General features: G+C 33.0%; 1 protein-coding gene across 1 annotated transcript in view; it reads right to left on the bottom strand.

The window, feature by feature from the left end:
• Pgap1 (post-GPI attachment to proteins inositol deacylase 1) overlaps positions 1–12,412 on the bottom strand; it is a 75,244-nt gene that overhangs the window by 32,209 nt on the left and 30,623 nt on the right. The window contains exons 8-12 of the mRNA XM_027924994.2: positions 11,271–11,376; positions 10,586–10,641; positions 8,298–8,381; positions 3,953–3,999; positions 3,530–3,581 (exon numbers count right to left, since the gene is read on the bottom strand). Of these exons, the coding sequence (XP_027780795.1) occupies positions 3,530–3,581; positions 3,953–3,999; positions 8,298–8,381; positions 10,586–10,641; positions 11,271–11,376 (345 nt within the window). The remainder of the gene's footprint in view (positions 1–3,529; positions 3,582–3,952; positions 4,000–8,297; positions 8,382–10,585; positions 10,642–11,270; positions 11,377–12,412) is intronic.

Raw genomic sequence — 12,412 nt, 5'->3', positions numbered from 1 at the left:
TAAAACAAATGGCACTTAAAAAACATTATTTTATAATGCACTATATACACTGTATTTTATATCATTATTTTCAGCATTGGTATTTTTTTTGTAATCGGACTATTTGTTACAGATGGCAATACAGCATTATTTCCATGTTTTGGTAGTATATGACGAAGAACATTGAGTAGTTGATGAATGGATGACAGGTATGATAGAAAACTTTTATAATTTTAATCTCAAATGATTCTGAGTTTAAGTAGTAAAGAGTTGCAGATAAATGGTATAGATAAACATCATGCCCTGAAATTTATTAAAAATAACAAACACACAATATGGCTAATAATGTATCCCACTGAAGGAAATAAATTTCTCAAAGGAAAGATTCTATCATCCATGTTTTGAGGAATAAATAGGTAGGAGATTGATCTATTTAATAAAATAAAAGCCTCCCAATAAAGTTTTTTTAAATTTTATTTATTCTAATTTGTTATATATATGACAGCAGAATGCAATTCAACTCATATTACACAAATAGAGCACAATTTTTCATGTCTCTGGTTGCACACAAAGTAGAGCCACACCATTCATGTTTTCATACATGTACTTAGGGTATTGATGTCTGTCTCATTCCACCATCTTTCCTAGCCCCAACCCCCACTTCCTTCCCCTCCCTCCCCTTTGCCCTATCTAAAGTTCATCTATTCCTTCTACACTGCACCCACATCCCCATTATGAATCAGCATCCTTATCTCAGAGAAAACATTCAGCATTTAGTTTTTCTGGGATCAGCTTACTTCACTTAGCATAATATTCTCCAACTCCATACATTTACCTGCAAATGCCATGATTTTATTCTCTTTTAATGCTGAATAATATTCCATTGTGTGTATGAACCACATTTTCGTTATCCATTCATCTACTGAAGGACACCTAGGTTGGTTCCACAATCTAGCATGGTGAGAGATAGTGGCTTAATTTCACTTTGTTACATATGGATTTCCAGTTTTCCTAGCACCTTTGTTGAAGAGGCAATCTTTTCTTCCACATATGTTTTTGATGCCTTTGTCTAATATAAGATCACTGTAATTATGTGTGTCTGTCTCTCTGTTCTCGGTTTTGTACCTTTGGACTACAAGTCTATTTTGTTGCCAATACCATGCTGCTTTTGTTACTATTGCTCTGTGGTATAGTTTAAGGTCTGGTAATAATGATGCCACCGGCTTCACTGTTCTTACTAAGGATTGCTTTAGCTATGCTAGGTCTCTTATTTTTCCCAGTAAAGTTTTTAATCCAGTTTTTCTCCTGGAAATAGATGTGGGATGTATTAAGAAATTCCTATAGCAGTTAAATTTTTTCCACTCGTTTTCAGAAACATTAATGTGGCCAAGTAGGACAGAGGTGCTGAAGCTAAAAAATTGTCAGTGAATTGAATGGCCCTCTAACAACCTGACAAAAAGCCTAACTTAGCAGTCTCTGGCCATACCCATGTGTTATAATTAAAGGACCACATAAATCAGTTACATCCCACCAGACAAATGGTAGATAATTAATTAGGAATTACCTGAATATTTTTGTGTAGCTATTTACTCTAATAGCTTCTAAGTATTTATTTCAAACAATGGCAAAGTTTTGAATCTTGAAGTTCTTCGTTGAAGGATTCCATCTACTTTTTCACAGTTTAGTCAGTAGAGATGCCTAAAACTGATACAATTCTCATCTGACATTACCTTTTTAAATATAATATTAGCATGAATAAAACCTACGAAGTTTTCACTCTAATCACTCCTTTAACCTTGTGGCAAAATAACTTTTTGCTACTTACAAACAGTTAACTCACATTATATTAAATATTGATTTTCATTAAAAGTTTATATCTAATAATTATAACCTTTTTAATTTGAGAATGCCTAAGGTTGTAGAGTATTATTATTATTATTATTATTATTTTATTTTATTTTTGGTGCTGGGGATCAAACCTAGGGCCTTGTGAATGCAAGGCAAGCACTCTACCAACTGAGTGATATCTCCAGCCCAACTGTAGACTATTATAATCTTTGTTTTCTAACTTCTCTCTTCTAGCATTCTCTACAGAAAGCAAGCTGCTGGAATAGCTTATTCACCCAGTTGTTTTTTAAATTCAGAACAAATGGCACAGGGGCCTAGTTTTTGATGAACACACTGTTCAATCTTTGGAAATCTAAAAAAAACAGTATTAGCATTTTATAATTTTAAACTACAGGAGCAAAGTACATTTTACAAGGTTTTTATTTGTTTGTTCCTAACTCTTACATTATAATATGGATAGAATATCTAAATTGGAATTCAGGAAACATTTAATAAACTGTATGAACAATGATCATTAAATATATCCTAATACTTTTGTTTGTTCTGAGCCTTCCTGGAAGATTAGGCTTGAACCAGTGAGTGATCTTAAAAATGTACATGAGTCAAATTACTTCCTTACAATCTGTAGGGAAATTAAATAATAGAAATATAAGTAATATCCATTTCATGAATGAACATGCACAAAGTAAAGACTGAACAAGGTGACAAAAAAATTGCAACCATTCAAGTGTAAATGATTTGCAATTATGTTTTCTGCCATCATGCCTCTCTGTTAAAGTTTCTCTCTTCAGTACAAACTACATAGACAAATAAGTATAAACATTCATAAGCAAAAGTAACTTAATTGTTATTAATTAGAAGATAACTGGGACCAACCAGATTGATTTCATTTTTAAGCCTATGAGTCTAGCACTCATTAGGAAAATATGTTTTATTTTTAAAGCACAGATTTATTTGAAGACTTTACTATCTATTCTAGCATAATATTATCAGTTATAATAAATACAATTTGGAAATAACATTCTCATCAAATTTTAGGATTATTTTGCCTTTTCATTAATATATTTTGAGAATATACAAATAAACCTTTAAAAATACATTTGCTAACCTATCAATATACTTAAGGAAATCACTAACAGTTATTAAGTAAATCTCTGCTGTGATTTATTACCCTGGAGAATTCTAGACAAAGGTAAATTATCCAAGTGGGTAATCACAATGTTAAATGGAAGTTATCTGGTAAATTATTTCAAGTTTCTTTGGAATGCCCACTTCCCTACTATAGGTACTTCCTCCCAAAATGAAATGCTGAGTATAATACATTAATCAGTTTGTAGTTTAAGACAGACCATTTAAATAAACTCTCATATTTAATATTAAAAATCTATCTAGCTCTTTTAGCATGATGCTCTAACATATAGAGACTTGGAATACTGTTTTAACTTCTAAGTTTCTTTTCTTTTTTGAAGGGTTAGGCATTGAACCCAGGGCCTTATGTATGCTCCAATGAGCTGCACCCCAGCCTTTAATATTAATTGCATGTTGTTTCTCATCACATAGACTTCTAAAGAAAATATTCCTAAAATGTAGTTAGCAATCTCATGTTTACTTAATAATTAAATTAATAAAAGTATATTTTAAAATGTCTATAGACTCAAGTATCTTTTCACCTGAATATTAAAATTGTAAAGCTATAATTTACCTTAATTGTTGGCAGAAGTTCCGCTTTCCATGATAAATCAACTCCTTGCCGGCTTTGAAATAAATACAAAAATATAATTAAAGAACAACTATATTAAAGTTTTATAAATTGAATTTCAGAGGAAAAGAATACCATCTACAAACGTAAGAGTTATAACTGAAGTCTAATAAGTCTATTCCACTAAACTCTGTCCACATAGTTCCCCTGGCAACAAAACCACTTTTTCCTAACAATGACTTTCAATGTGTACAAAAACTACTAGTATAGTCACAGCTCTTACTTTTCATTTAAAAATCAATACTATGATTTAATACAGAATGAAATTGAGTATAAGAATATATGAAGCTATTCCAAAAGTGTGACTTCTGAATATTGCTTACGTTGACAAAAATGAACAATGAAGGGCATAGGTTCAAGACTTACCACATAGAAGTGCTGTTTATGCAGCCAAATATCCAACTGTTTGTATCCTGTTAATTAATAATGCAAAGCAAAACATATTAAATATTATACTAAATGATTATATAAAACAAGCACCTTCAACACTTTCCTATTATATAAGTAGGGGCAAAGGAAACAAAGTAGCTATGATTCTCACAAGTCACACAGGTCAAAAACAGGCAAAGATGTCTAATGAAAACTGGAAAGATAGGTTAAGTAGTTAACCTAGAGAGTGACCTAATAGGATCTCAGCATATCACCTATGCATTTTTAATTGTTGAACCAAAATTTTCAAAGAATTCACTAATGTCCATGCTTTAGATAGTTATGCAGTAAGCAACCTACATTTTAACAAAAATAGAAATATGAATTAGAGATAGACTCTTATAAAAACATAAATCCTGGGCTAGGGATATAGCTCAGTTGGTAGAGTGCTTGCCTCGCATGTACAAGTCCCTGGGTTCAATCCCCAGCACCACACACACACACACACACACACACACACACACACACACCCCTACTCAAATAATTAACAATTAAAAATAACTTTTATTTAAAAATATAACAATTACTGTATTAGGACTTTTACTTTATTATTTTAGCTCCCATTTGATTATTAGCAGATAACTTCTACACAATTAGGAACATGTATAGACTGAGGCACAATTCCAAGGGCTTCACCAGCATGGGACTAGAATGCTGCATACTATTATGATGTTTTAACAACATTCTGTACTCAACTTTACCCACTTAAAAGTGGTATGACCCAACATCTTCTAACTTTTAAGGAAGTCAGAGCAATGAAAATTCAACAACTAAAATCCTACCAGAATGTAGGGAGTAGCATTGTTATCTATATAATTCGTTCTTAGTTATTATAGATAAAACCATGAAGAAATCCACCTGTTCATTCAGGAGCACTTTACCACTGAACTACATACCCAGTCCTTTTTTATTATTTTGAGGCAAGATCTTGCTAAATTGTTGAAGCTGCCCTCAAATTTGTGATCCTCCTCCTTAGCTTCTCAAGTAGCTGGGATTACAGGCAAGCACCACCATGCCCAGCAACAAATTATGTTAGGCCCTCAGGGAAAATAATGAGTTTGGCAGACACAGACTCTGCCCTCACAGAGCTTAAATAGAATGTTAAGCCATTTCTGAAGAATATAGAAAACAGAAAACAAAAACATTGTGATACTTCTCTGCTCTCTACTGCAGACAAAATCTTTGTGTGACTCCTATATTAATTACCTGTGCTTCCCCAAAAGACAATATGTCATTATAAAGCAATGCAACATAATAGACAGGCATAGCTCAGATGAAGAAAATCTAACAGTGTCTAAAGATCCAATACACTTTTTTCCCCCCAGGGGTAGGTGTACCAGGGATTGAACTCAGGGGTGCTTAACCACTGAGCCACATTCCCAGCCCTTTTTATTTTTCATTTACAAACAAGTTACTTATTAGGTCCTCACTAAGTTGCTGAGGATGGTTTTGAACTTGCAATCCTCCTGCCTCATCCTCCCAAGTTGCTGGCATTACAGGTGTTCACCACTGCGACTGGCCCTAACCCACTCTGTAATGGGTTTTTGTAGCTCCTAACAAAGCCTATCCTCAAAGGTAAACTTCATTATAAAAAGTGATAATATTCCATACAACCTACTTCAGTGTATAGAAAAGTCTGGACCATTCATCATAAGATTGAATAGACAATATACTATTCAAGTCCCCACTAATATATACCATGTTGATATAATCTCTATGTCAAAGAACAATTTCAAATCATCTAGAAAACTTTCCTAACTCACCCAACTACAAGAACTGTAATGAAAGCCTTAGAAGTTACTCAGGAATTACTAATTCCTAAATAAGAAAGAAAATACTACTATTCAAAAATGTTATTCTCAGATTCTGTCTGCAGTAAAAACAAAATAATAATGTCTTCAATGGCTGCTAAAATCATTAGATGTGATAAAATAGGGATATAGTTCTACTTATAGAACATTCTTACCACAAAAAATTTAATTTGAATCTAATCAAGATTCTAAATGTAACTACTAGTTTTCAGAAAACAATAGGGCATAAAGGGAAAAGGTAAGAGGGTTATTAGAAAGGAGACTTAAGATCCAGGAACCTAAGACAATGTATACACTTCAATTTTTTATTCAAATAATTTAAAATTTAAATGAGTGAGCTAGCCAGCCACAGTGGCACATGCCTGTAATCCCAGGAGCTTGGGAGGCAAATCAGTGAGAACATAAACAATTCAGTGAGGATGTAAGCAACGTAAGAAGATCCTGTCTCAAAAAACAAAACAAAAACATGTGAGCTGAGGAAAACTGAATAATGAATATCAGATGATATTAATGAATCAGTACTAATTTGGTTAAATAAAATAATGGCATTATAGTAATATGTAAAATCCTTATCTGATAGAAAAACATATTCAAGTATCTGTGGATAAAATGATAAGGTGCCTGGGACTTAAAACAAAAAAAGAAAAACACTTGAGCCCAAAAAAAGGTGGGAAGGAGCCAGGCGTGGCGGTACACATCTGTAATCCCAGCAGCTCAGGAGGCTAGCGAGTTCAAAGCCAGCCTCAGCAAAAAGCGAGGTGCTAAGCAACTCAGTAAGATCCTGTCTCTAAATAAAATACAAAATAGGGCTGGGGATATGGTTCAGTGGTTGAGTGCCCCTGAGTTCAATCCCTGGTACTCCTTACAAAAAACATGGGAAGGAATGACATAAGAATGACAGAATGTTGGGGCTGGGGTTGTGGCTCAGTGGTAAAGTGCTTGGTTTGATTCTCAGCACCGCACATAAATAAAAAAAATAAAGGTCCATTGACAACTAAAAAATATTAAAAACAAACCAAAAAAAAAGAATAACAGAATGTTGATAACTGTTAAATCTGTGTGCTGGTTACAAACTAAATCATTATTATTATTTTGGCTCTACTTTTAAATATGCTTGAAAACTTCTACAATAAAAATTAAGAAGTTTTTTTTTTAAATTCACCACATGACTTTATAGTACTTAATTTACAGACATTAAATATGATTAAGGGCCCCTACAATTAGCCAAATGGATAATTTGTACTTTGAGGAGCATTCTTCTCAATATAACAGGCTTCCTCCCTCCCTTTCTTCCTTTTGTGTTATGAGGAACTCAACCCAAGGGTGCTATATCATTGAGCTATATCACCAGTTCTTTTTATTTTGAGACACAGTCTCCCTAAATTACAGAAGCTGGCCTTGATCTTGAGATCCTTCTGTCTCAGCCTCCTAAGGTACTGGAATTACAGGCATGTGTCACTGCACCTGGCTGACTTTCTAATTTAAAATACAGTATTAAATTGAGTGTATTAAGCCATCACTCTCAGGACCAGATTCTCCGAAGATAAACTCACCATTCAGATTTAGATTGAGAGATGCTAGGGTCTGAAAGAGTTGCAAAACTTTGGCTATTACATTAACTTGCAGTATTCTTTACAATGGCTGCTAGGCAAGTGCTCCACCACTGAGCTACACTCCAGTTCTCATTCCAATTTTAGTATGTGTGTTGTTGAAGTAAGCATCTAACATTTTTTAAAACAATGCTTAGCATAGTTCATTAAAAAGAAACACAAAATCATTGCTTTGATATAATTTAAGTATTGATTACATTATACAGTTAACTGTTAACTGTTAGTATAAAAAGTATAGGATGTTTTAGTATGATAGTTAATGGAAAACTAGGATTTACTTTATAAAATTCTTATGAAATAGCCTTACTTAATTAACTATGTTCTTTAAAATATGAATAGAAGGAAGGGGGGATGGGATTAGGAAAGACAGTAGAATGAATCAGACATAACTTTCCTATGTTTATATATGAATACATGACCAATGTAGCTCCACATCATGCACAACCACAAAAAATGGAAAGTTATACTCTATGGATGTATGTGTCAAAATACATTCTAACTAAACTAATGTATATAAAAAAATTAAAAAAAATAAATTCAAGAAGTGGAAAGTGCAAAAAAATATGAATATAATTTTAGAATAAAAGAGGCTTTGAATTCAATTCCTTTATCTTGAACACAGTGTCTTTGTAAGTCTGAAAGACAGGAAGTCCTAAACTAGATCCAAAGGTACACGTTACCAGTATATTATCTTACAGAAAAATTCTGATTAATACTTTTCAATGAAAATACTATTCCAAACAGATACATTTCAGCTAATTAGATCTAATAACAATTCACAGCTAAACCTATTAGATACTAATTGAATCTAAAAAATGAACAAGTATTTCAAATTAACATACAATGTACCAATTATCTTACCAGCATGGTGCTCTGACAGTAGACATGAGTGTAGATTTTTCTATGATTTGCAAGAGGAAATGTAAAATATATCTTATCAGATTCCTAAAAAGAGAAGCAAAATAATATAGCTATGAGAGGATAATTTTATCATCAAAAACTTAAGATAAATCATATGTATAATTTTCTCATTCTATTATTCTTCGTGTTGTTAAGAACCAATATTCTAGAAGTGAGTGGAAGAAAATAAGAAAGCAAGATAAAGTGGCCCTGAATTTTTGTCCTGGAAGTATCATTATGAATGCCTATTACTTGTGAATTTTGGGCCTCTAAATTATAACAAATAAATTTCTTAGTTTTGGCTTCAGAAATGGTCTAGAAACACCAACCCAGTAACCAGGAATCTCTAATACTAGATTATGGCTTTGAGACACCATTTCCCAAAGTACAAATAGTTCCTTAAATAAATAGCTGATTTAAGTTCTGGTGCAGGAGATCTAAAAAAATAAGCTGAAATGTCTTGTCCTACTGGACAGTGAGGAAACTATTAAAGACAAAGAGCTATACCAAAAAGACTATGGAGCCAAAACTTGAAATGGCTTGCACTGGTCAAACAAAACAATTTTACCATCAAAGGACTGAACCACAAATACATTTAAGTTCACGATTTCTTAATAACACTGGGGAAGAACTTCTAATGATCACTGGAAGAGGTCAATAATGAGCCAATTACTATTCTGATAACCAGTAAATATAAAAGTAAGAACCAAAGATCAATGAAATTATCATTCTCCTTGTTATGGTTTGGATGTGAGGCATTCCTGAAAAGCTCATGTGTGAGACAATTTAAGAAGATTTAGAGGAAAAATGACTGGGTTTAAGATTCTTACCCAATCAGTAAATTAATCCATCAATGGGATTAACTCAGTGGTACCTGAAGGTGGGAGGGTATGGCTGGAGGAGGTGGGTCATTGGGGGTATGGCTAGTGAAATATCTCTCTCTCTCTCTCTCTCTCTCTCTCTCTCTGCTTCCTGATCATCAAGTGAGCCACTTCCCTCCGCCCCACTCTTCTGTCATGATTTCTGACTCACTGGAGCCCTGAGGAATGGAGCTGGCCTTCTATAGACTGAGATTTCTAAAGCCATGAGCCCCCAAATTTCCTTTCCTTCTCTAAAATTGTTCTTTTCAGGTCTTTTAGTCACAGAAGTGAAAAAGCTGACTAAAATACTCCTTTATTATTTGTTCCACTTTTGACAATTTAGTAGATGAGGGGAATTTTTTAATATAGTAATCCAGTTAATAAATGAAGAATGAACAATAAAATTAGAATATAATCATTTCTGCATCCTCCTAAATAAATTAATGACTCCAGACCTTCCTTATTAATAACTACTAATATCACAAAGAGAGATAGTTCAGCAAAAGTAAAAAACAAAAAGTAAGCTGGGCATGGTAGCATAGGCCATGGTGGGAGACTGAGGCAGGAGTATCCCAAGTTCAAGGCCAGCTGCAGCAACTTAGTGAGACCTTCTCAAAATAAAAAAAAATAAAAAGGACTGGGGATGTAGCTCAGTGGTAAAGTGTCCATGGGTTCAATCCTGGGTTCAATGACAAAAAAAAAAAAAAAAAAGGCAGAAAAACTTGAATCTTTCACACATCTAGACCCAATTACAAAATCACAGGTTAAGAGGGAACGGAACATACTGAATGACCACAGGAATACAATCAGCAAAATCAACTATGAAACTCAATCACAAAAATGACCAACTTTAGCAGGGTAAGGTGGCAGACACCTATAATCCTAGCAGTTTGAGAGGCTGAGACAGAAAGAGAGAGTCCAAAGCCAGCCTCAGCAAAACTGAGGTGCTAAGCAACTCAGTGAGACCCTGTCTCTAAGTAAAATACAAAATAGGGCTGGGGATGTGGCTCAGTGGATGAGGGCCCCTAAGTATAATCCCTGGTACCTCCCCGCCAAAAATGACCAACTTTTGTCAACAAATAAATTTCAAGGAAAAAATAAAGGTGCAGGAAGTATTAAAGAAAAACAAGAGACATAAGAACCAATAACAATATGTAGGCCTTATTTGGAGCCAGATTCAAACTAACAAATGGAAAAAGAAAAAAAAAGATAAATTTAAGATAAAAATGAAAAATTGAACACTGACCAAATATTTATTATTAAGGAATTATTAGTAAATCGTGGGGAAACAGTATGTCAGTATGTGTTTATCATTTTGTAAAGCATCTTTAACTTTTAGAGATAAATGCTAAAATATTCCTGAAAAACATCCATTAATGACATACTTACATTGTAAGCCACATAGGTCCATCTGGACACTTTTACTGGAACCCACATGGATGTCCCTTAAAGAGAAGGAAATTAATTTACTTGACTTTTTATATAAAATATTTTTTTGAATCCTGGTAAAATAATCATAACAAAAAAATGTTTTCCTGAACATTGGCTATTTTAAAAAATAAAATCGAAAAACATGTTCTCATTATGCTTACCATCAACTAGCATGTAAAGTATTATAAATCTACCAGGCATCTTTAACTCTGAGAAATTATCAATAGAAGTAAATAAATATTTCATTTCCAAAATATGACATTTAATTAAATAAACGATTACAGGTATTACTAAACTGAAAAGCAAAATTTATCAGCAAAAAAATATGCTGGTAATCCAAAGAAAGACTGAAGAATAAATGATATTGAGAAACTAAGAGGTATCAAAAATAACACAGCTCTTATTTTTAAAACACCTTGTATTTTTCATGCTATTTTCAGCACAGATTTTTATCAGTACCTTACTACTTGCTTTTCTACTTTCTCCCTTCCAAATCAAGAAACTCGTTAGCATCACCAAAAGAAAATTAATAAATATTAGGATAACATCTGATGTATTAGTTTCAAATACTTTGTGTGCCAACAACAAATTTAAAAATAACAATAATGAAAATTTCTACTTAAAATATGTTATTACCACCAACCTGTTAAATCAGAAATTATTGATGGATTTTCCTCAAAATGTTTTGCAGGATGTCTTATAAAGTGGTGATTCAAAACTGACAATTTCTTCTTGGAATTTTGAGTAATCTAGAATAAACATTAACACATTCCATCATACCATGATAGTTCAATGAAACACTGTTTCAAGTAATAATATTAAATACCAAATATTATTTCAAGTAATAATAATAAAGGCCAACATTTCTGAGTCTGTTCTAAGCCCTTAACATGTTTCCAAATTCAGACCAGCCCCAATCCCACAACAAAGAATCCATTGGGCAATAGAGAAAACACAAATTATCAACGTTTTCCTTGGAAACTACTTTACATAAGTGTTAAGAGTTCTTTTTTCATCTTAGGAGTTACTGGAAACATGGTTTTGTTTATTAAAATAAATTATAAAATTTTATTTAAAAATATATCTGTCTGAAGTACTGCTGATTTTCATTGATGGGCATAAGGTTTTTCCTACCATGTGTCAGTTTGAATACAAACTAGTTTCGAAATTTTAATTGATCCAATTATTGTATCTAGTTGTACTCTGTCAAGGAGGCTTAAAACTTCTGCTGGTTAAGCCTCACAATGAAAACAATGTCAACCAACCATAAAATGTTTGTGTTCCAGGATCAAGTCACAGTGTCAACTCCATGAAGTTCACTTACTTCAATAAATACACTATATCCATTAATATTATACACTAATATGAAATTTTCTGGCTTAAAATTTGGTAAAACATAAACACTTGGATCTTTAAGAGAAAACTAAGTATCTGTGATTCTAATGGTGGTTATTTAGCCTTCTGAAGAGTTTAGAAAAAAATACAGACACTTTTCCCTATCTCTCAAGAAAGTTTACCACAGGAGAAAAGTTCTAAGACACAATGATAAAGGAAAGTTTTACCTAGAAACCTACTGAGAGAAGCCACCAAGACTTGAAGACTTTATGAAAGAGACTCCAAAAATATCTGGACTGTATGCTTTGAAAAAGATTGCCTAAAAATAGTAAAATTTTCTCTCCAAAAGGAGAAGTCAAGAGCCACAGTTCTCAAAATATGTTTCCATGCAACAGTGAGATACTGCAAGATGACCTGAGGTAAAGGCTATTTAAGAGGAATAATGGCAAT

Source organism: Marmota flaviventris, chromosome 11 (assembly GCF_047511675.1).
Source record: "Marmota flaviventris isolate mMarFla1 chromosome 11, mMarFla1.hap1, whole genome shotgun sequence".
Taxonomy (NCBI): domain Eukaryota; kingdom Metazoa; phylum Chordata; class Mammalia; order Rodentia; family Sciuridae; genus Marmota; species Marmota flaviventris.
The sequence above is the reverse complement of the archived record's forward strand: the minus strand, read 5'-3'. Positions and strand labels throughout refer to the sequence as shown.